General features: G+C 35.2%; 1 protein-coding gene across 1 annotated transcript in view; it reads right to left on the reverse strand.

The window, feature by feature from the left end:
• Positions 1–26,854, reverse strand: part of LOC123554233 (26S proteasome non-ATPase regulatory subunit 1-like) — a 319,840-nt gene that overhangs the window by 226,557 nt on the left and 66,429 nt on the right. Inside the window, exon 21 of the mRNA XM_045344228.2 lies at positions 15,766–15,830. Within this exon, the coding sequence (XP_045200163.1) occupies positions 15,766–15,830 (65 nt within the window). The remainder of the gene's footprint in view (positions 1–15,765; positions 15,831–26,854) is intronic.

Consider the following 26,854-nt stretch of genomic DNA (forward strand, 5'->3'; position numbering starts at 1 on the left):
TTATTCCATATTCAAGGATCAGGAAATTTAAATGTGATCAAAGACATTAGGCATGATGAGGCACATGGGGCACATTTCTCATTTCCCCCAATAATACCTGAGCGGTATTACTCTATCTAAAATTAATTAGAGGGCTGTTTATAATCTATTGTAAGTTGTAAACATAAACAAACTGTTTTTTTTTTTAAATTACCAAGTAGATATATATATCTACTGCATAATCACTACATTTCGAGATTTTCATAACTCAATTCTTTTATTCTGTATGCATGACGTATTGTTATGCATCTAACAACACATTATATCATAATTTGTTGTGCAGAATTTGTTGTGTTTCTTAGAAGAACAATCTGTAAGTGTTTCCTTTGTGGTTGTTGGCAACAGTGTTGGGACTAAAAATGCTTCAAGGCATTTAGGGGCTAAGAAACAAAAACTATATTTACCTAAATTTCAAAAGTGACCTTGACCTACAAGCATAGATCATGTAAGTGACACATTGTCTCATCATGGGGAACATTTATGTGCAGTACTTCGATAATCCATCAATGCACTTAAAAGTTATGGAGCAGAATATATTTTACTTGACCTTCAAGAGTGACATTGACCTTTGACAGAAAACCATGGGTCACGTGCGTCACTTATAGTCTTATCATGAGGAACATTTCTGTGTAGTTATAAAAAAATCCTTCAATGCAATTAAAAGTTATGGAGCAGAAACAAAATTTTATTTGACCTTAAACAGTGACCTTGACCTTTAGCAACAAGCAACGATCATGTGTTGACATATTGTCTCATCTGTGTAGCACTAAAATAATCCATCAATGCATATAAAAGTTATGGGGTGGAAACAATTTTTACTTGACTTTCAACAGTGACATTGACCTATGACCTACAAGCATAATGTCATATATGTATTCGCATAATCTTCATATTGCCCTCTATTCACATACCAAGTTTTATGAACCTAGGTTGAATACTTTTTGAGTAATTGCTGGATCCAGATTTGCAGACTGACAGACAGACAAATGGACTGAGGGCATTCCTATAGTCCCCTCTGGTGTTCCACCAGTTGGGGACTAACAAGTTTTGGGATGGTATAGGTACTGGATAAAAAGTTTTTTATTTGTTTGACCTAAAAAAAAGGTCTTTATTTCTTTCGGTATAAAGCAATACTATTTGAGTAGTAACTGTTGTTTAATATTCAGAACTGGCAAGTGTCACTAGTCAATTTCTTGCACTAAGTATTAAACTATTTTGCCTCTCTTTCATAAAACACAATTTCAAAGAAAGACTGCTTCCAGCTGAATTAAGATATTCATACATTTTCTCTTGATTTAAAAGTTCAAGATTATGTAAACTTATTGGTATTCAAGCACATTAACAGTAACATCAGGTTAACAAAAAGCAATTAATACCACTATTACTGTGTATTTACATAATGCATGTTCAGTCTAGCACTTTGTGTCTTGCCATCTCACATGTCGGTCTTTAGTGTACGGTGTGCTTTTTGGAAATCTTGCCGCAAGATATTAGGAACATGCTGTCTCATGGGCTTGACATGTCGACGATGTTTCGCTGTTTTTTCTCATCTCCTACAGCCAGAATTCATAACGGTGTAAATTTTGGTCATATCAATATTACTAATACACTTTTCTTCTATAGCAATGTTTTGGTCAGATATTCAGTGGTTTATGATGCCACTTTTGTACCCACAATTTCTCATACTATAATTATTTCTGAGCATTAGTTTTCTTACTCTTGTATAATGTGTAATGCAGTTCCCTCACTTTTAATTAGTATTTTATTTCTAAGCAATTTTCACAGCATTTTTTGTGTATTTGCAGTTAAAATTTACTGCAACGGCTGTACAGTTGTTATCCCAGGCTGTAAAGCTCATAAAACAGCAACATGCGAAAATCACAACGTTGTTTCAATTATTTAATAAACCTGAGGCAGTAATAGGTGCTCATCTGGCAGATAATCTGGGCCCATCATTTAACAAATCTGTGGAAATAATAGGTGCTCTTCTGGCTGGCCCATGATTTAATAAATCTGTTGAAATAATAGGTGCTCACCCTAGCAGACGAAGAATATTGGCCCATGATTTGATAAATCTGTCAAAATAATAGGTGCTCTTCTCGCAGACAAAGAATCTTGGCCCATGATTTGATAAATCTGTCAAAATAATAGGTGCTCTTCTCGCAGACAAAGAAATTTGGCCCATGATTTGATAAATCTGTCAAAATAATAGGTGCTCACCCTAGCAGATAAAGAATCTAGGCCTATGGATCAAATGGTATTGTTAAATGTGTTGTAAAGTTGGATTTTTACAACATAATGTTACATAATACATAGTTTCAGTATTGCATAATATAATCTAACAGTCTAATATTTTATCATAAATATTTGTATTTTCAAATAGTATGATATATTGAGTTTTGAAAGCATAGACTTTTAGCTAGTCTATTTAAAGGGCATTCAGCTAGTCTATTAAAGACTGCTGATTTATCTATATAGATCATTCTTCAGTATATTCATTTATGATACTTTACTGTTGTTCATATATTTCATAGTCATCAGTACTTTCAGTGTATCTTTAATGTTAAAAACTGCATTTAATATCATTACATACTTTCATTTTGTATTTTCATCAGCTATTTTTAGTAAGACCAATAATTATTATGAAAGAACTTTGAGCTATTTTTAGATTATAGACAAACAGTTTACATAAGCATTGCCAATGTCATAGCTGATTTGTAAGATAAATGTTGAATGGCTTATCAGAAAAATGCTGACCAATCAGAATGTACTTCACATCCTTCATGGTTGAATGCATCCTGGAAGAGTTTACCTGTAGAGGTTACATTCTACCAATTCAATTCCTTATTTATTTCATATTAATAACAAAACATTCAGACCTCATTTTCAGCACTTTAGAGCATTTTCAATGATATGAAAACCATATATGGTCATTTAGTATAACATGTCTTCTTATCAAAAATAGAAAAATATTGACATGTTATGTTGTATATTAGCAAAATAATCTGTTCTGAGAAACATCACCCTCTAAAAATGACCCCATGAAAACAGACGTTTAGCAGTTACGCGTAGGTAGACATTTTTCGCAAAGAATAAAACTTATTCCAAGAAATTTACAATGAAAATGGTCTAGATCTATTCTCAATACTATAAGCAATAAACATAAGCCAAAAATTTAACTGTCATCTGCTCATGTCACTCATTATACCAGATTTCATCCATAGCATGGAACTACATTTTGGACTACTTCACATGTAACATTGAGTAGTCACTTCCAGTTTGGTGTAATCTGTCCTAGAATTTCAGAGCCATTTCTTCACTCTGTAAGGAATTTTTGGACTGATAACATCTTAAAAATTCTCTTAGGGTTTAGTAATTAATAATTAATTCATTTTTGGCTATTTATTTAACCTAAGAGTTTTACTAAATTCACTGTAACTTTTCTCTAAATTAGTAAGTAATTTTCTTTAATTAAGTAACTAAAATTCTATAGTTTTAACAGCAATTATTTCAGATTTTCATCTTAAAAAAAAAATAAAATCAAGATGACCATAGTATTGACGATTTCACATTTATGCCAAATGATGTGGTAAATAATCAAATTAACCGGTTATGCAAGGAAATATTCTGGATTCATAAGTTAAAAACACTTAATCCTGATGGACTTAATTCAAAAACATTGTTTAATGTGTAATGAATTTTACATGTATATGTGTTTGTTTAGTACTATTACGTATTTTCCTATTTCATATATACTGCTATAGGAAATTCTGTATTCTTATATCCGTATCGTACTAAACTTGCTATCTGTTATTCACATTAATTTATGTAATACTTAAAAAACAGTATATTTTTTTTCCGCCATTCAACGTAACGGTTACTTCATGACCTCACGTCCGTTGTTTTATTATGTATTTATCCTGATGAAGGCGTAAGCGCCGAAACGTTGATAAAAGATAAATATTCACATGTTGTTGCTGAATTTTACCATCATAGATTTCCATCTTAAAATACTTAAGTAATTATTGGTAATTAATTTATATTGCTGTTATCTTAGGGCACAGAGTCATATAAGTACAGAGTCACTAAAATACATTTAGATACTTTAATAATCGCATATATTGAGATTATTATTCTACAGTTTGGCAGAACTTAAAACTTTATTCTTTTCATTCAATAAGCTGATTTGTCATCTTTATCAGCATTTTTGGCATTTTTCTAACTTGTATATTTGGATCACTTTGTAAAATATTAGTTTAGAAAGTATAGTTAAAATTTGGTTGGTTTTCAAATTCATTCAGCATTTGTTTTTTATTTTCCCTTTCAAAGTAAAGGGTGGTGTCATGCATCCTGACGTGTCAGTAATTCTGACATGCAATTAACTTTTCTCTTTAATTCAGCTAATTAAATGGGCAGGGACCTCTCATATCCTCCATATTCTCTGACAGAAATATGTTATATATCAGGTATAATGCCATACTGTTTTTTACCTATATTTTAGTTTTACTCAAAAATTTAAAATCCAGACTATTGCTATGGAAATGTTATTCTTCATGTTTTATCATCAGGCATGATTTATAAATTATTTCCTTGCTTCACAAAAAAAGACTCAGACTGAATGGCAAACAGTGCAGATCTTGATGAGACTGCACAGATGTGCATAATCATGATCTACACTGGTCACAAAGGCAGGATCAATCATGTCTGCATGATAAGGGTTCAATCATGTCCGCATGGTAAGGGTTAAAAGGCATGCTGTACTATCAAATCATTTTGAGCAATACATGTAACAAAGCTGGAAATGTATGTTAGTCTATGATGTGCCTAACACTTTACATGTTTAAGAATCTTACCAACATTAAAAATAAACCAGATTAAATGCACTACAAAAGTTTGACTCGATAATCTTCCACAAGGCTAATCTTCCGCAGAATTCTTCAGGCAACATTATAACATTCAAGACTAAATATCTTTTGTAAAGTGTTTACTGCCTTTAGAATAATAAAACTGTACAAAACAGAAGAGATGAGTGTGATTTTTGCACATCGTAAAATATATTGTAGATATATATAAATCAGTTATTTATCAATGTAAAAAGGCTTTTTACAGAAGTTGGTGATCAGGGTTTGTAAACAACACGTAGATAAACTTGAAACAAAACATCCTCTATTTTTAGCTCACCTGTCACGAAGTGACAAGGTGAGCTATTGTGACCGCTTGATGTCCGTCGTGCGTTGTGCGTCTACCAATTTGTAAAAAAATCTTCTTCTTGAAAACCACTGGGCAGAATTACACCAAATGATCCTTGGGTGGCCCCCTTTCAAAATTGTTCAAAGAATTGAATTCCATGGAGAACTCTGGTTGCCATGGCAACCGAAAGGAAAAACTTTAAAAATCTTCTTCTCAAAAACCAGAAGCCCGAGAGCTTAGATATTTTGTGTGAAGCATTGCCTAGTGGACCTCTACCAAATTTGTTCAAATCATGACCCAGGGGACAAAATTGACCCCGCCCCAGGGGTCACTTGATTTTACATAGGAAAATCTTAAAAAATCTTCTTCTCAAAAACCAGAAGCCCTAGAGGTTAGATATTTGACATGTAGCATTGTCTAGTGTACCTCTACTAAAGTTGTTCAAATCATGACCTCCGGGTCAAAATTGACCCCCCCCCCGCCCAAGGGGTCACTTGATTTTACATATGAAAATCTTCAAAAATTTTCTAAAAATAAACCAGATGGCCTAGAGCTTAGATATTTGACATGTAGCATTGCCTAGTGGACCTCTACAAAATTTATTTAAATCATGACCCCGGGGTCAAAATTGACCCAGCCCCAGGGGTCACTTGATTTTACATAGGAAAATCTTAAAAAATCTTCTCAAAAACCAGAAGCCCTAGAGCTTAGATATATGGTGTGAAGCATTGCCTAGTGGACCTCTACCAAGTTTGTTCAAATGATGACCCCGGGGTCAAAATTGATCCCGCCCCAGGGTTACTTGATTGTACATAGGAAAATCTTAAAAAATCTTCTTCTCAAAAAGCATAAGCCCTGGAGCTTAGATATTTGACATGTAGCATTGCCTAGTGGACCTCTACTAAATTTGTTCAAATCATGACCCCGCCCCAGGGGTCACTTGATTTTACATATGAAAATCTTCAAAAAATTTCTAAAAATAAACCAGAAGGCCTAGAGCTTAGATATTTTACATGTAGCATTGCCTAGTGGACCTCTACTAAAGTTGTTCAAATCATGACCCCGGACCCGCCCTAGGGGTCACTTGATTTTACATATGAAAATCTTCAAATTTTTTCTAAAAATAAACCAGAAGGCCTAGAGCTTAGATATTTCACATGTAGCATAGCCTAGTGGACCTCTACAACATTTGTTCAAATCATGACCCCCGGGGTCAAAATTGACCCACCCCAGGGGTCACTTGATTTTACATAGGAAAATCTTCAAAAATTTACTAAAAATAAACCAGAAGGCCTAGATCTTAGATGTTTGACATGTAGCATTGCCTAGTAGACTTCTACAAAATTTGTTCAAATCATGACCCCCAGGGTTAAATTGGCTGCGCCCCATGGGGTTACTTGATTGTACATAGAAAAATCTTCACAATTTTCTTAAAAAAAAAAACCCCAGAAGGCCTAGAGCTTAGATATTTGACATGTAGCATTGCCTAGCGGACCTCTACAAAATTTGTTCAAATCTTGACCCCCAGGGTCAAATTGACCCAGCCCCAGGGTTACTTGATTGTGCATAGGGAAATCTTCATAAATTTGCTAAAAATAAACCAGAAGGCCTAGATCTTAAAGATTTCACTAAGAAATTTGTTCAAGCAAGCAACTCTACTCAGGTGAGCGATATAGGGCCATCATGGCCCTCATGTTTATCTTATATATCAAACCAATCCTTCCCTATAGATATGTATGTAAATGACTTCTCTCCCTTTTTTAAAACAATTCTATTATTTATTACTTGTCATTTACCTGCAATTGCTCAAGATGGGCAGAACCCCCTGCATATCATCCACATTCTATGCCAGAAATATTTTTGTTTTGTTGCAGTTTAACATCATTTTTAAGAAAAATTTCATTAATAAACTGGCTCGATCTTCTACAGCTGGTTCATACAGACTCACCATGCAAACCTTTCAGCACTTAAATCCTAGGGCTTTTCATGTTCTTTTTTCCTACCTTAAGGACTAATTTTTCAATATCTGACGTTACTTTTCAAACATACATGTTATTTAACCCCAGTTTCAGACAATGAACAGTTTTAATTTGCTTTCTGCTTTATCATTCCATTTGCTAAACCACTGGTACTTACTTAATATCTTTTATATTGAAAAAAAAAACCCACACTTTTTGCATACATTTTCAACACCCAACAAACAAGGCAGTCTGAAAGACAGCTAAATCCCCCGCCACTGCTATGGATAGTGAAAGGGTAAACCTTTGATTTTAGCTGTGACCTTGACCTTGAACTGACATGGCTGACTCATGAATTCTGCACAACGTCTTGATGAGGTGATTATTTGACCCAAGTTTCATGAAAATCCTTCAAGGGGTTTAGGAGATACAGAGCTGAAACCTTTGACCTTCAGTTGTGACCTTGACCTTGAGTTGACATGGCTGACTCATGAGTTCTTGATGAGGTGATCATTTGACCCAAGTTTGATGAAAATCCTTCAAGGGGTTTAGGAGATACAGAGTGGACACAAAATGGAAGGCTCAAACCTTCGACCCTTAGTTGTGACCTTGACCTTGAGCTGGCATGGTTGACTCATAATTTCTGCACATCGTTTTGATGAGATAATCATTTTACCCAAGTTTTATAAAATTCCTTCAAGGGGTTGAGGAGATATAGAGCGGACACGAAATGGAAGGCTCAAACCTTTGACCTTCAGTTGTGACCTTGACCTTCAGCCGACATGGCTGACTCATAAGTTCTGCAAATCGCCTTGATGAGGTGATCGTTTGACCCAAGTTTCATGAAAATCCTTCAAGGAGTTTAGGATATATAGAGCGGACACAAAATGGAAGGCTCAAACCTTTGACCCTAAGTTGTGACCTTGACCTTGAGCCGGCATGACTGACTCATGGGTTCTGCACATCGTCTTGATGAGGTGATCATTTGACCCAAGTTTCATGAAAATCCTTCAAGGAGTTTAGAAGATATAGAGCGGACACAAAATGGAAGGCTCAAAACCTTTGACCCTAAGTTGTGACCTTGACCTTGAGCCGGCATGGCTGACTCATGGGTTCTGCACATCGTCTTGATGAGGTGATCATTTGACCCAAGTTTTATAAAATTCCTTCAAGGGGTTTATGAGATATAGAGCGGACACAAAATGGCAGGCTCAAACCTTTGACCTTGAGTTGTGACCTTGACCTTGAACCAACAAGGCCGACTCATGGGTTCTGCACATCGTCTTGATGAGGTGATCATTTGACCCAAGTTTCATGAAAATCCTTCAAGGGATTTAGGAGATATGGACCGGACACAATTTTGTTACGGATGGAAGGACGGACGGACGGAAAGAGGGAAGGACGGACGGACGCAGACCATTCCTATAATCCCTCCACCACGGCAGGGGATTGACCACCAGAAACATCTAACAACACACAAGCTAGGAACCAGTACCAATGCATTCACACTCCCCACACCACCATTCTATTTTGGTTCAACCCCTGTACAAATAATGTATTTTGCCACTTATGCATTCAGGTCAACAGATTCAACGCTTTTCCATGATTTTAATAATGACTTTTTAGCATTTTTAAGACACTTTAATGGGAAAGGAAATGTTGCTCTTATGTCAATTCTGTCAAAATATCATTTTGTTCCCATGGAAACAAAAAACAAAATGACGGATTTATTTAATTTCTAGGTAAATAATATGATTTGAGCTGTATTTACTTATTTCTCTACTTTTTCCAGCTATATTATAATGAAAGAAACTATAACCATGTTATACATCTAACACTCAAGAAACATAATGAAATTAATCTATTCAAAAGGCTATTAATTCAGCAGTGTGTAACAGTGTGTAAATGACATCATAAACACACTAAAATGGCTGCCTCCCAATTTAAAACTGCCATATCTATTAGTAGTGGTCCGATTTTAATTTTTTTTTCAGCATTATGAAAGGCTTGTTGATGGCTTTCATTCAAAATTAATTTATTGTAAGGCATTTCTTGCCCTTTTAGGACTTCTGAAACACTTTTATGAGTCAGTAATAAATGGACAATTTTTAATTTCTCAGGACTTTTAATGAATGCGCTAACTAACTTATATAACCTTGCTTATAGGCCATGCATGAGAGTACAACACAACCACTACACTGATTTTTGATTTAGGTAGCACAAACCCCTTCCATAATCAAAACCTCTCACGTTAAAATATCAAAGCAGACAATACCCCTCCCATCTAAATTTCGAGGCAGACAACCCCCCCCCCCCCCTTAAAATGTTGTGTGGATATATGTGAAATATACTGAAACAACAAATTTTCTTTTAATTGAAGAAATTAATTATATATACAGGTATATAGTAGTAACCTGCATTAAAGGCTGCCACTCAAAACATACAAAATATACAAATGGAAGAAACTATAGATAAGCACATAATTTTTTTTTTATAAGTACAAATATTTATGTAACAACACAATTTTACAGTTAAAATCTGCTTGGAAAAATTGATGGGTTAATCAAAAGCCCTTTTTAGCTGATCTGATTTTTTTTTTTAAAAAAATGATGAGTTATTGTCATCACTTGATCGGTGTTGGCGCTGCCTGGTTAAGTTTTATGTTTAGGTCAGCTTTTCTCCTTCAAAGCTATTGCTTTAAAACTTGCAACACTTGTTCACCATCATTAGCTGACTCTCTACAGCAAGAAACATAAGTCCGTCCTGCTTTTTGCAAGAATTATGGCCCCTTTTGAACTTAGAAAATATCAGATTTCTTGGTTACGTTTTATGTTTAGGTCAACTTTTCTCCTAAACTATCAAAGCCATTGCTTTAAAACTTGCAACACTTGTTCACCATCGAAAGCTAACATTGCACAGCAAGAAACATATCTCCATCCTGCTTTTTGCAAGAATTATGGCCCCTTTTGGACATAGAAAATATCAGATTTCTTCAAGTTAAGTAATGCCTTTAGGTCAGCTTTTCTCGTTTAAGGTCAATGCTGTTGCTTTAAAACTTGGAGCAGTTATTCACCATTAAAATTTGACACTGCACAGCAAGCACCATAACTCTGCATTGCTTTTTGCAAAAATTATGGCCCCTTTTGGACTATGAAAATCATGGGTAAGTCAATATTTCTATTAAACAGAGACAAAAAAAATCAGATGAACGTCTGCACCCACAAAGTGGTGCTATTGTTCAAACTTTCAGTCTAGTTTATACTAAAGGTATTTTTTTGTTGTTGCAGGACTATAGTGAGTGATTCATTGATTTCATTTTGATGGGGATTGGGTGGGGGCAATATATGTCTTGAATTAGTTCATTTTCGAAAAGCACAGAAAATGTGAACTTTACTTGATATTAATGATAAGACTTTTTGGACAGAATGATGCCACTTAATAATATGCCATAAAGACTTTATTAGTGACATAAACATACTGCCTGTTAATAATTATTCGCTACAGACCATTAAATGTGAATGTCTGTCCCCATTTTTCGGCGACGCCCTCTAAATTCGTTTTCGTTACCTATGCCACGTGACTTCAGTTTGCAAATCAAACTACTTGATAACGTATTATAGATAATTTATCAAAATGGAAGATTTATGCAACACTCTGCCTGATCGGACGAGTGTCAATTTCTTTCACTCTGTTGATTGTGCTACGCTGAGTGAAATGTAGACAAAGCATTTATCCTAAACGACGCTGTTCACAGTTTTAAAGCTAACTTTGGCTCAGTATATTTAGCAAGAATATTGATATATCAAAAAATGATAAGTAAGTTTAATAAATATGATAAAAACCTGTTCAAATACCACCATATATCAAATTAAAGAAAGAGCTGAATACGGTCTGCGTATCACATGAATAAGGGTGTGATAAGAGTCTTTTATGTAGAGAAGTGCTTTTTAAAAGATTTTCCTTGTTACAATTGTCGTCTGTATATGAAAAGGTTTCTTGCTTTTGTGACTTATTCAGATTGCATATTAAAATGAGTACTTGTTTGCTTTGATATATTTGTTATAAATTATTTAACTGATTTATTATATATGAATATTTTTCTTTAGTATGGTATGCAAATATTGAACTCAATTGAAATCTGTTTAATTATTATATAATTATGCTATATAATGACTGAATCTCATTACACTGAAGTGAAGGTACGCTGCATACAGATTATCTATGTGATATGACTACGGTCAAACTTTGCTTATGAAACAGAAATATTGAAATAATTACAACTGTATGTTTTGCTTGACCTTCACTTTTTTATAGGTGTGACGTCATTGTCCAAAGATTCATGAATGGCGAATGTGCTATTTGTTAAAGCGGGATCAGTTGGCCTATTTTAGAAATAAATAAAAATAATAAATAAAAAAATCCTTTAATTGATTTTTTCTCATGTATTCTAATCAAACTTGATTTGTAGCATCTATATTAGGCTCGCAGCTGGGACATTTGACCCCTTTTAGGGGCTGCTAGAGCTAAAACTAGAAATGCCTTTATCCAGCGTCTCATGAACAACTTGATGGATCTTTGTCATACTTGGTCTGGAGCATCATTATAAGGTCCTCTTCCAAATTTATTTATATAGGAACTTGGGCCCTATTAGGGACCACTATAGCTAAAAGTAGATATGCCTTTCTTCGCATTAACCACTAAAATGTAATGGATTTTTATCAAACTTGATGTGTAACAATATCGTAAGATCTCTTGCTATTTTGTTACAAATGGGGATAGGTATCAATTTAGCTAAAAATATAAACACGTTTAATGACCTCTTCTCATGAACCGCTTCATGAATCTTCATCAAACTACTGCTGTAATTATTCGTCTAAGGATAAACGAAACAAAACTGCAACCCTACAAAACCTTTGCGAAAAATTAAAAGAGAACCATTTAAATTGTTAAAGTGCGGTGTTTAGTTTTGCAATTTGAAAAATGTTAGATGAAACATGAATGTTAAATGAAAAATTCATAAACTTCTTTCCTTATTACAATTCGCCGACCATCATTTTTAAAGATATTTCTTGTTTCTGATCTTTTTCATTCATTTTACAGCTGAACCTGTTGCAGACCTTTGAAAAATAATTATTTTATATGTATTTTACATAACTTAAAAAAAAATTTGATCTAAACTGGTAAATTTTTGTTTATCAAACAAAATGTTGAATCCACATCTTTCAATAAAACACCTTACTACTCTACTCTTTAAAACCTACCTTCTGAAGCACACGTTAGCTGTCAAACTAAAAGAAAGTTAAACTTCCTGACAAGCATTCCCACTTCTACAAGCTTTACCACTTCTTCACAAGAGTGTGAGTGCATTTTTCAGTCATAGAAACAAGGGTGTCCACTTGTAACAATGAGCACAATGCCCAACTTTATAGTGGTGCCTCAATGGATTATCACACCATAGACAGGAGACATAATCCTCCATCCAGTATACTTAATAAGGGATTGGTAAGGTTATGTAGGAGACTGAAGACAATTTCATATTACATGTATATAAAACTCATTTCATGCTCAGACAGAAGCATTTGTCTATTAGGAGCTAAGGACACTAAAACTTTCAAACTGTGCAGTATATGAAATTGCTGGAGACATTTTCCTGTTTAACATTTTAATAAAAGTCTACCATGAGGCACATAAAACAGACTAGCCTTCAAATCATGTGCTTCATGGTAAATATTATAGCCCTGTATGGAGAAATAAACCAGCAATCATTCAAGATAAAGTATAGGATAAATGCAATGGTCTCCTATAAAATCCATTCATGCCTACAGTTCTCAATACTGAATCTCTAAAAACTCATTATTTTCCACATCTATGTGTCATTAAATTATATAGGCAAATATTTGAGCTCAAGGCCAATGTAAAATATTCCCAAAAGACAGAGGAAAGAGCAACAAATGTAAGCAATATGTATCAATTTCTATAAACTTACTCTTTTGAAATATTAAGAGTCTAGCTAAATAAAAAACTCTAATACATTGGAGCTAAACAGATTCAGTTTAAATAATTTAAAATCAACTTTTTAACAATTCTGTCATTATGTTATCATAATACATATGGTAATTTCAGAATCCCCAAATTGAAGGTTTGCAATTTTCAGACAAAACTGAAGGTATTCCTTCCATAAAATTTAAGCACATGAAAATGCAAGTTTAGAAACGTAATCCAACATTTTAAGCTTATTTAAGTTTACATATGTAAATATAAAACACTGAAAACACACAATATGAGCTGTGCCATGAGAAAACCAACATAGTTGCACCGCTGTGCGACACCGCAATGGTCAGGATCCATGCTGTTCGCTTATCCAATATGTTCCCGCTATCTGCAGATCTAGGGGCACCATTGTCGCAAAGCCACTATGTTAGTTTTCTCATGGCGCGGCTCATATGTAAAACATTATTCACACAAGCTTACACATTTTGGTACAAATGATGATATTTAATCATCAATATATTCAAAATTAAATGTTTGGAAGAAATAACTTTTTATAACATATATTTCAATGAATTATCTCCCTTTATTATATAACCTTCTTCATGATCAACTTATAATAATGAGCAGTCTATTCAGCATGTTTGTTGACTCATAAGTCTATACATTGTAGCAAAGTACTGATATTTTTCCAAATTTAGGTAGGTTTGGAAGATTTACTTCCAGTTGGGATACTAGAGAGACCTGTGAAATTCAGTATTTTTCGCCCAGAAAATCACATGTATGGGACCACATTAACAAATACAATACCTGTGAAATCTTTAAAATATTCTGTTAAAACCTACGAGTGTTCTCCCGTTATTGACAGAAAAATGTAACATTCACATTATTTCTTTGTGACAATTAACCTCAATAAATAAATTCAAAATATTTCAAATAATACTTCATAACTCTAAAAATGAAACTGAGCTTCTGTCTGAGATGATAAATTTGTTTTACAATTATACTTCAGTTTTTCAATCAAGTCAACCCCATACTAACAAGTCTCCTAGGTCACATTATTTCTACAAGGAAGCTATAACTATCTTTGACATTTTGAAGATATTGCCGTAATTCGGTCATAGAATTGATTGGTCAGTGTGCTTGAAAAGAAGTCCCTAATAAATAGATCTAATTTTTCCATTTTTAGCACACTGTATGTTAACTGCAGGCCAAGACAGCATAATGTCAGTCACGGAATGTGTTTTGCAGAAAATAAGAAACTTTGAAATAATTGCAAAAGTTTTGCAGTTGATAAGGAAAGATAGAGGCAGTTTTCTCATCAGCCATGTCGCACTTGCAACCAATTTGAATAAATTTAGGTAATCTGATATTTAACTTATAAACCATGTATATGAGACTGAGAATTTTTAATATGACTCCATTTGTTGTCCTATTCAACAAAGAAGACAGAAGGTGTGATGTTATAACAAACTTACTGTTTGTACATCGCAATTATGACAGTGTTGCATTAAACATCATTATTTAAACAGTGCACTTGAAAGTAAACAACTCAAAACAGGCGTGGATTTTCAAATTTCATATGAGACTTTGCAGGTTTGAAAAACTTCATGTCATCAATATTGGCAAAAACAGAAAATGAGCATGTGGGAAGTTGGTAATTCATATTGCAGACATGAACAGAAAAATATAGAGAAACCAGACAAATACTCACAAACAACTATAAGAAATTGTCATGATGCAATTCTAATGACGTATATTCTATATTCTGCTGTGGTTGCTTTAAATTCCTTAAGTGGATTTTATGATCAATATGTGTGAAATCTTTAAATGCACACAAACCATGTAATGACAAGAGATATATCATGTTTGAAAATAGCATTGTTGTAAACAAATTCTGTATAATGAGCAAAAAGCAACCCCCACATGTAATAAAGTTCCCAAGTTCTCAGTTACAAGTTTCTAAATACGGAAAGATACATTTCTTCTCAAGTCGGAGTCCTTGATTGAATATATTTGGCAAATATTTATTACTGAGAAATAAAATATGATTCAGTAAATCTGATCTTCGAGAAGTGCAACAATTCTCATAGTGAGTACATTAATTTTAGTGTAAACTAAATTTCTAAATAAACAAAAGAAGTAATTTGGTCTTGTGGCAGACAGACGAAATCTCAAGAAGAGAAGTTACACTCTCTCTCTCTCTGAAATGGGTGTCTTGAAATAGTATTTCAAGTAAGACAGGATAAACTGATATGGTATGGGTCACAATATCTCATAAGTATTTAGTTTAGTGAAATCAGATTGGATGAAAACAAAGTAGCAAAATTTCTTACTAGGGTTTGGTGATACAGTTAAAATTTCTTACTCTGAGAACTTCTAATTTCAACTATGAATACATTTTTCTTCTCTAAAATCCATACGCAATAATTTGCAATAATTTGCGATAGAAAATGAACATTACTTACAGGGCCTCTGCCACTGTCATTGATTGAGATCAGGAAAAAAGAAGTGATATAACAGGAGGATCCTACCTAATTAACTACTGCTAATGAGGCGTTGTTAAGCAGGTTCTATACTACAGACATACCTGAACAGAAGGAATCCTAGAGATGTCACTGCAACTCTTCTTACATCATCATTGACATCACTCACCTGAAATTATAGGTCAAGGTCATTATGCACAAAAACCTTTGCCATAAAAATAAATTTCTACCATTGACATTAATACAAATCAAGGTCATTTTTGGCACCCTTGAAAATATAGGTCTAGGTCACTGTACACAAAATCTTTCATTAAATATACCGTAGATACCCATGTATAATGCACAGTTTTTTGACCCCCGGGACCACCCCCGAATCGTGGGTGTGCATAATACACAGGTATAGACAATTTTCCAACTTCAAAACAAGTTTGTTACCGATGTTCGCCATTTTGGTAAAGGGAAACTACTCCCCCCGCTTACTGTCACTGCTAAAATCTAAGATTCCGTTACGTTCCGTAAAAGATCGAATGGTTTATTTTTCTTTCAAACAAAATTAATTTCATATGGCGCCAAACAGGACTACAAATTTAAAAGTATTTTGATGAAAGAAATGTTAATAAATCACAAAAATTATGATACTAATTAAAGATCGAGAATTATCTTTAACCGAGATCAAACTGTGAACAACATAATTGACACGAGGTGACACGTTACTTACCGGTAATTACTGGCTACTTGATCGTGACAAAAAGACTATCACACCTTTTGTTATCGGTTTGAATTGAGAAGCTCACGTCATTTTGAAAGATACCATTCCGAAATATTGAATCAGCTGCTGTTTATTTATTCAAAATAGTTAATTAAAAAGGTAAAACAACAAATATAACAATATTTTACTGGTTTTATTTTCGAGAAAACAAAAATCGATAGTACCGCGAGACCGATGCTGCTCTCTTCCGCGGAGATAAAATTTATTACCGGTATCGATGTAAACTCTTAGTACTTTCGTTTTCCATTCACCTCAAAATTGACCAAAAATGTTTTCTTCCCAGGATTTTGGGCCAAAATCGGGGGTGCGCATTATACACGGGTGCACATTATACATGGGTATCTACGGTAGATTTCTGTCGCAAATTTAATACAATATAACTTTGATATCCTTCAACTGAAAATGTATGCACAGACACCTACGAACAAACTCTATGCCATCAACCTTGAAATAAATAGAGGTCTTAAGGAATTTCACAATTAATTTGCAAAATAAATGATCTCTTGAATTACTTGGGACTCATAATTATGACATACTTTGGATTAATAATGGTTATTCAATATGCGAATATTATTTTATCTATTTGGGTTGTAGGGCGCGCCATCACAGTATAGGTTATATAGCGCCAAACAGGACTACAAATTTTGGTTCCACATCTCATTTACATCGAAATAAAAACATGAGGTATGGAATCAAAATTTGCATACCTGCTGGAATCACAGAGTTACTGCAAAACCAAGTGTTAAGAACCTATTAGTCACCTCTTACGATCATGCAAGAGTAAGGCAGTGGTTCCAATTCTTTTCATACACAGATCGTCCCAGAACAACATTGGGCATATGCGAAAATTAACAAAATACAATTATAACGACATGAAACTAATAAGCACCATGTAACTCAGTCTGTATTAAGATCTTATGTTTTGTTCATGGAAGGTAACTCCTGATGCTATTTAAAGTTTGTAGAATTAAGCCCCTTTTCTTCCAGATAAATAGAGCTAAGAGGGAATTTGCTGAGATCTCTCTCTCTCTCTCTCGTCGTTCGCGTCTACACTGTCAGACCAGTAGCCTCGATGAAACTTGCGGTTAGCCGAAGATCCTCAATGCCTCCATACAGTTTCTGATGGATTGAGGTATCTATCGGCCAAGTCGCAGCTCGCTCCTGGTCATGCCTTTTACATCTCTGAAGTATATGCTCCACAGTCTGATCTTCTTCACCACATGGACAAGTTGGCGATGATGCCAGTCTGTATTTCTTGTACATGTGAGCATTAAGCTTGTTGTGCCCTGAGCGGTGCCTGACCATCATCACTTGTTCAGACCGATCAAGGAGATGAAAAGCATCTTCCTCCATCCTTGGTCTTTGCTGAGATAATTAAAGCCAAAAAGTAAAATTTCGGAAAAAATATTTTTAAAAGAATAAAAAGGATTGATATCTAGTTTGTAGCAAGACCATGTAACTACATTAAATCATTAAACAAAAAGATCAAGGTCATGTACTACTCCCTAAGTATTGTTTAATCTCAAACTTACTTTTAAATAAACAAGAGATCACAGAGTGATCTTGGCACCCACCAATGTGCCATTTTTGAGAATTCCAAAATTTTAAGACTTGTTGACTAGCTCAAGGTCAAATTTCATTTCCCTACAAAACACTGTGCATGTGGTCAAAATTCGAAACCTGTAGCTTGAGAAATGTGAAAGTAGGTGACTATATCAATTTCAAGGATAAAGTTCTTTGTACACAAAACTATGCATGTGCATCAAGTTTAAAGGCTGTAATTTGAAAAATTTGAAAGTAGGTCACTAGGTCAATCTTAAGGTCAAAGTTTATTTTGGTACATAAAACTATGCAAGTGGTCCAAATATGAAGGCTGTAGCTTTAGAAATGTGAAAGTAGGTCACTAGGTCAAAATCAAGGTCAAATTACACTTCAGAATACAAATCTATACATGTGGTCCAAATTTAAAGCCTGTATATTCAAAAATGTGAAAGCAGGTCACTAGGTCAATGTCAAGGTCAAAGTTTGCTCTGGTACACAATCCTATGCATGTACATCTAAATTTGAAGCCTGTACCTACAGAAATGTGAAAGTAGGTCACTAGGTCAATCTTAAGGTCAAAGTTCATTTCGGTACACAAAACTATGCAAGAGGTCCAAATTTGATGGCTGTAGCTCGAGAAATGTGAAAGTAGGTAACTAGGTCAAAATCAAGGTCAAATTTTAGTTTGGAACACAGAACTATGCATGTGGTCCAAATTTAAGGCCTGTACCTTCAATAATGTGAAAGTAGGTCACTAGGTCAAAATGAAGGTCAAATTTCATTTCGGAAAACAAAATTATGCATGTGGTCCAAATTTGAAGGCTGTAACTCGAGAAATGTAAAAGTAGGTCACTAGGTCAAAATCAAGGTCAAATTTTATTTCGGAACACAGAACTATGCATGTGGTCCAAATTTGAAGCTTGTATCTTCAAAAATGTGAAAGTAGGTCACTAGGTCAATATCAAGGTCAAAGTTTTTTTCAGTGCACAAAACTATGCATGTGGTCCAAATTTGAAGGCTGTAGCTACAGAAATGTGAAAGTAGGTCACTAGGTCAAAATCAAGGTCAACTCATGTCAAGGTTCATCTTGCCACTCAAAACCATACAGGTGGTCCAAACTTGAATGTTGTAGGTTATTGACAAGAAGGTTTTAAAAGCTTTTCCCTATATAAGTCTATATGAACCATGTGACCCCCAGGGCGGGGCCATGATTGACCCTAGGGGATGATTTGAACAAACTTGGTAGAGAACCACTAGATTATACTACATTACAAATGCCAAAGCCCTAGGCTTTGTGGTTTGGACAGGAAGATTTTCAAAGTTTTTCCCTATATAAGTCTGTGTAAACCATGTGACCCCCGGGGCGGGGCCATATTTGACCCTAGGGGAATAATTTGAACAATCTTAGTAGAAGACCACTAGATAATGTCGCATACAAAATATCAAAGCCCTAGGCCCTGTGTTTTTGAATAAGAGGTTTTTCAAAGTTTTTCCCTATATAAGTCTATATAAACCATGTGACCCCCGGGGCGGGGCTATATTAGACCCCAGGGAAATAATTTGAATCATTTTGGTAGAGGACCACTAGATGATGCTTCATACCAAATATCAAAGCTCTAGGCTCTGTGGTTTTGGACAAGAAGATTTTCAAGTTTTTCCCTATATAAATCTATGTAAATTATAGAAATAAACAAAGGGCCATAACTCACTAAAGAATTGTTGAACCAGTCTGATTTTCAGAGGGACACAACTAGGATACCAATACATCATTCTGACAAAGTTTGGTCAAAATCCCCCTGGTAGTTTCTGAGGAGATGTGATAACGAGAAATTGTTAACGGAAGGACGGAAGGACGGACGTCGGACCACGGACGCAGAGTGATTTGAATAGCCCACCATCTGATGATGGTGGGCTAAAAACTGCTCAATCTTAAGGCTAGTTGTAAAGTTTAAAACCATTCAAACATTGTAATCTTAATGTAGACCAAATGAAAAATTAACTTCAACTATAGAACCTTGATTTCAACCATTACTTCCCAAAGTTACAATAGCATGTTTTATTTCAAAACAAATAATGTATTTACAAATGAAAAGCCCCCACCTCTTTTCAATATGAATACTTCAAATCAACTTAGGAATTTCCTGACAAGTATGTAACGTATGCATAATAAAATCCTAATTCTGGACAAAATTGTCACATTTATAGGAAGATTTGAGAAACTAAATGAATCACTCCTAGTCTAGAATTCTGAAAGGACAAACAAAAGCGGAGGCGGAATCTTTCAAATGAAAAGGTCTTTTAGCTTTTTGTTTGCGATCTTCGTAAGTAATTCTGGATATCTGTCATTGTCAACATGAAGGAACTCTTCTCTTGTTTGTACTTTATTTTCCCTGTCAAGCTGAAGCAAATTAAAATAAATGTGAAAGACACCACACAAACACACAGGTCAGACAGAGAGATCAATTTGAGAAACCATCTTGTGAATCAACAGATATCAATCAAATTTTCCTCTATAGATGCACTCAGGGGGTGCATTAAAAGCTGAAGATTCCACATGTGTTTAATTTCCATTTCTGTGTTTTTAGGGTTTTCAGCAATCAAAATATAATATATATAAAACAAGAGCGGCAACATGGAAGGTTGCGTTTATTACTCCAGCCAAAAACAGTGAACAAGAGGCCCAAACCAGCCTAAGTCACCCATCTCAGGAAGACCATGACCATTTGACCTTGCTTCTGACTAATTAGGTGAACATCCTTTAGGTAGTTCATTAAAATCTATTTCAAGTTTTTTCTTCTATTTTTGCTGTGATTGCCCAATAATGAGTAACCATTAGAATGAACTTAAAAAGTGGTTCATGATAAGAAGCTGTTCAAGTATTTTTTTTTTTATTTTTAGCTCTGGCAGCCCTTAGAAAGGGGCAAGAGAAGCAATTTAAACCAAATTAAGAGAGGTCTGTGCAAAGGATGCTACAGGCTAAACAAGAGTAATATGAGCTACATGTTTCAAATGTCAAACTGATGATAAAATATTAAGAAAGTCAGTAGGTCACATTAGTGGTCAATGAAATTCAGTCTTACGGTTTGTGTGCAAAACTGTGTATGTCAGCAAAATTTCAAGGCTGTATCTTAAAAAACAAGAAAGTAGGTCAGTAGGTCAAGGTCACAGTCAAGTGACATTACCAGGTAATTATAATTAAACAGTCTTGGAAATAGGATCAGATGATTTTTTAAGTATTTTTCCTATATATTTAACTCACATATTAACTAAGTGACCCCAGGGCAGGGCCTCTTTTAACCCCAGGGACATATTTTGAACAATTTTGGTAGAGGACTACTAGACAATGCATCATACCAAATATCAAAAGCCTAGGTTGTATGGTTTCAGACAAGAAGATTTTTAAAGCTTTTTCCTATATAAGTCTATATAAAACTTGGAACCCGCCAGGGCAGGGTCTCTTTTCACCCAAGGGTTACAATTTGAACAATTTTGGTTGAGGACCATAAGACAATGCTACAAACAAAATATCAAAGGTCTAAGTGTTGTGGTTTCAGACAAGAACGTTTTTAAACGTTTTTTCCTTATATAAGTCTGTGTAAAACTTGGGTACCCCGAGGCGTGGCCATATTTGACCCTAGGGGGATAATTTGAACAATCTTGGTAGAGGACTGCTAGATGATGCTACATACCAAAATCAAAGCCCTAGGCCATGTGGTTTTGTACAAGAAGATTTTCAAAGTTTTCCCTATATAAGTCTGTACAAACCATGTGACCCCTAGGGCGGGGCCATATTTGACCCTAGGGGGAAAATTTGAACAACCTTGGTAGAGGACTGCTAGATGATGCTACACACCGAATATCAAAGCCCTAGGCCATGTGGTTTTGTACAAGAAGATTTTCAAAGTTTTCCCTAAATAAGTCTATATAAACCATTTGACCCCTGGGGCGGGGCCATATTTGACCCTAGGGGGATAATTTGAACAATTTTGGTAGAGGGTCACTAGATAATGCTACACACCAGATATCAAAGCCCTAGGCCCTGTGGTTTTGGACAAGAAGATTTTTAAAGTTTTTCCTTTAGGTTGCCATGGCAACCAGAGTTCTGCATGGAATTCAATTCTTTGAATAATTTTGAAAGTGGGCCACCCAAGGATCATTCCTGTGAAGTTTGGTGTAATTATGCCCAGTGGTTTTCAAGAAGATTTTTTTAGGTTCATGCTAGGTTTGGTGCAATTCTGACCAATAACTGCACAGGAGGAGATGTTTGTTAAAGCAAAATGTTGATGTCGTACAAACAACAATTGGCAATAGTTTACCAACCGTCCACTTTTACAAATAGCTCACCCTCAATAAAGTGCAGGTGAGCTAAATATGAAACAAGAGTATTGAACTTCTAGTACTATAGGGATATCCTTCCCTGTAACTTAAGCCTTGAATATATAAAGCAATCAGTGACACTTATCTATTTTATGACACATTTTCTGTGTCTTAAAATTAAACTGGGAATACTATTTCTTGCCAGGAAAGATGTTTTGAAATCCATTAAATTGCGTGTTGAGTATACTGTCTATTGTAAAGCGAAGGTGCAATAGTTTTACTTTTTCTTAGAAAAGTCGAGCTAAAAATGCATGAGAACTGAAATCTTTCTTTGAACTTAAATATCATGGATTTACTAAACAACAATATCCATGAAAACTAGAAAATGCTTTTGTAAAAAAGCGCATGTCTCCCCCAATGCAAAGTCCTATAGGCAAGAAGTCAATAGGGGTCAGGAGCAAAAGTCAAAGAGACACTGGTGGTTGGCTGCAATAGGGATCATCTACTTGGCATGTCCAGTCATCCCGCTAAATTTCAACACTCTTGGCCTAGTGGTTCTCAAGTCACTGTTCAGGCTCCTGTGACCTTGACCTTTGATCAAGTGACCTCAAAATCGATAGGGGTCATCTACTTTGCATGTACAATCATCCCATGAAGTTTCAACATTCTGGGTCAAGTGGTTCTCTAGTTATTGCTCGGAAATGGTTTTCGATGTTCAGGCCCCTGTGACCTTGACCTTTGACGGAGTGACCCCAAAATAAATAGGGGTCATCTACTCTTCATGACCAATCATCCTATGAAGTTTCAACATTCTGGGTCAAGTGGTTCTCTAGTTATTGATCGGAAATGGTTTTCAATGTTCAGGCCCCTGTGACCTTGACCTTTGACAGAGTGACCCCAAAAACAATAGGGGTCGTCTACTCCAGCAGCCCTACAACCTTATAAAGTCTGAAGGTTCTAGGTCAAATGGTTCTCCAGTTATTGCCCGGAAATGAAGTGTGACGTACGGACGGACGGACAGAAGGACGGACGGACGGACGGACTGGGCAAAAACAATATGTCTCCTGGGGGAGACATAATTAATCCTGCATGAATATTAATGATTTCACAGTGGAAAATTTGTAAACATTATCATCAGAATTGCAATTAGTACCACTGCTTATGATGATGATGATGATGATGATACAGTTGTTGGTGATTGTGTTGTTGTTGACGATGACCTATATGTTTGTTTGTTTTGGGTTAAGCACCACTTTCGTTAGTATTTCATTTTTCTTTCCGTTTAGCTCAATAGGGATAGCACATATCCATGGATCGCAGAATCGCAAGTTCCGAGCCCTGGGCTAGGCGTAATTTGTTTCCTTGACAATTTGATAAAGGACATTGTGTCTGAAATCATTCATCCTTCACCTCTGAATCATTTGGGGAAGTTGGCAGTTACTTCCAGAGAACAGGTTTGTACCAGTACAGAATCCAGGAACACTGGTCAGGTTAACTGCCTGCTGTTACATAACTGAAATACTGTTGAACCCAAAATAAACAAACAAATTTCGTGTTACAGGCGGCAGTTAACCTTACCAGTGTTCCTGGATTCTGTACCAGTATTAACTTATTCTCTGCAAGTAACTGCCAACTTCTCTATATAAATCACAGGTAGATCATGTATGATTTCAGACACAATGTCTGTTATCAAACATACACCTCGCCCAGAACTCACCACCAAAGGACCGTATACCTTCACACACCCTAACAAGTTGAGCCAGCAGGCTGTTGACAAAACAATACATTACCATATTGAAAACCCATTCTTTTTCAAAATTTGAAAGATTCAAATATAATTTCACTCCCAAGAAACTACAACTGAATGTGAAAGAATATGAATTTTTAGTGGAGATTTAAAATGGAATTATAGGCATTTTCAAGTAAAAATCTAGCTGAAATTGATATAGACTTCTAATATGACACTAGTAATGGTTTTTCCAGGAAGCAAACTCAAGAGTGGTTTCAATAAGCTTGAAGCTTTTATCACAATAGAGCTAAAACAAATTAGTATAAACTAAACTTCAGAAATCTCTACTTACAGGTAAGGGAGATAATTGCGTATAAGACTGAAGAAAAGAACTATTATTTTATTGGTCTGAGTTCTTTATTTCTAAAGAATCAACTTCAAATTCTTATGTGGCATTGTCATTAATTTAACACATTTAAATGCACAGCAACCAAAAATGCTCACCAAAAACACACTATGTGCAGTAAGATGCACATAAAGTCACTTTAAAGAAAATATCATACAAAATCTCCTATTACTAGTATTTATATTCTTTCACATTCAACTATAGTTCTGCAACACTGAAATCATATCTGATTTTCAGATCTAAAATATCAACCCAAAAAACATACAAATACAAGAAATTTAAGATATCTATATTCTCACAGAACTATTTCACTTTTTCTTCCATAAAAGAAGCAACAATATGACATTAAGAGTAGTGTGACATGGACCAGGTGCAGTAGCCTTAATAAGCCTGCCTGCTTAGCTCAGTAGGTGGAGCATTGGTCTACGGATCATGGGGTCGTGAGTTCGATCCTTGGGCGGGGCGTATGTTCTCCGTGACTATTTGATAAATGACATTGTGTTTGAAATCATAAGTCCTCCACCTCGGATTCATGTGTGGAAGTTGACAGTTACTTGCGGAGAACAGGTTTGTACTAGTACAGAATCCAGGAACACTGGTTAGGTTAACTGCCCGCCGTTACATGACTGAAATACTGTTGAAAAACGGCTTTAAAGCGACAAACAAACAAAGTAGCCTTAATTTGGTATAACTATTCTGTTGCTACGCCGTTATGTCACGATCACTAGGCAATTTGAGACCTCTTAGATATTTTTGTCTGTAACACCTGGTTACTAGCCAGTATGCTATCAATTATGCTGGTTCATAAGCAAGAGAAATCTAAGACCATTTCTCATTTTCTATCAACACCACAGGTAAAACTGCACTGCTGAACATAGAATTATAATGGTTACATATTAATAATAATTATTACTAGTGTAGAATTTCAGCACTAGTTTGAATGGTTTTACTCCGTTTTGAGAAATTTACAGAGATGATAGCAGACTAGACGGTAGTGGACATTAAAAGTGAATAGTGGATATTTTACCCAAAATGTTGTTTGTTTCTAACATGTAAAATGTATATCTTACGGAAGTGTTTGATTTTAATCAGTTACTTTTTGCCTAACTTCTTGGAAGTAAAATGTTCACCACTTCAAAGCTGTTAAGCCATTTTTGTACTAGATATATGGTGGGATCCTAATGTACTAGTGTTTTGATGTCACAGTCAACGACCTCAAACACAACAAACTTAGTGGTCATTGATCAAGTAATTCATGGCTGTAATTTAGTGGCATCTGTCCTAGATCTCGTGACTGTGACACGGGCATTCAATTTATGAATTTGTAGCACACAATAAGAGAGTTGCAATGGGTTTGTTTTCACATATTAAACATGCATTTGAAGTAAACGATGTATGTTAACCTTTGTGATAAATGAGATGCTTGGTCTGTTTCAACAGCTACATTTTTCCATCCTCAGATTTATAGTAATGTGTAATCTGCAGAATGCGTTCAACCAGAGAGTGGCTTCAATTAGGAAAGAATAATTTTAACGTCAGAGGTTATTTCTAAGGCCATGGTGTTTGATTTGCCAGCTTGTAATAACAACAGCTTTTGAAGTCAGTTCCTCAGTCAAGTGTGACTTATTGATTCTAAGTGTTCCTTCTCTTGTAATTAGGATTTCAGTTCTATGTGTCGTGTGGTATCAGCTTTCTTATAAATTTTATGTTTTCTGTGGTCCGTTTTTGGATAATGGAGTCCATTCTGTATTTTCTGAACCGCTTTCTTTACCTCTCGTGAACAGCCTCAATCAAAGCAAGACTGTTTTTATTTCTTAAAGAATCTTCGTTTTGATTTTATGTTTGTAAACTTCACACATCTTCTTTAACTATAAAGTGTATTAGATTTTGCTCATATAGTTGTTAATATATATAAAGAGAGTTTCAGTTAAATTCAGCTTACCATTCGGACATCATTGCTTTTTTAGATTTATATCTCTTAAACAAGAGCTGTCTCCATAGGATGACACATGCCCCCGATGGCACTTTGAATGAATATATAGTTATGGCCGATGTTAGAGTTTAGGACCTTTGACCTACGGAACTGGGTCTTGCGCGCAACACGTCGTCTTACTGTGTCACACATTCATGCGTAGTTATTTTAAAATCCATGCATGAATGACAAAGATATGGACCGGACACGCCCATCAATGCACTATCATGAAAAATGACCTTTAACGTCTAAGTGTGACCTTGACCTTTGAGCTACGGACCTGGGTCTTGCGTGCGACACGTAGTCTTACTGTGGTACACATTCACGCCAAGTTATTTGAAAATCCATCCATGAATGACAAAGATATGGACCGGACATGCCCATCAATGCACTATCTTTTAACGTCTAAGTGTGACCTTGACCTTTGAGCTACGGACCTGGGTCTTGCGCGCGACATG

This window comes from Mercenaria mercenaria, chromosome 7, assembly GCF_021730395.1.
Source record: "Mercenaria mercenaria strain notata chromosome 7, MADL_Memer_1, whole genome shotgun sequence".
NCBI classification, from domain to species: Eukaryota; Metazoa; Mollusca; class Bivalvia; order Venerida; family Veneridae; genus Mercenaria; species Mercenaria mercenaria.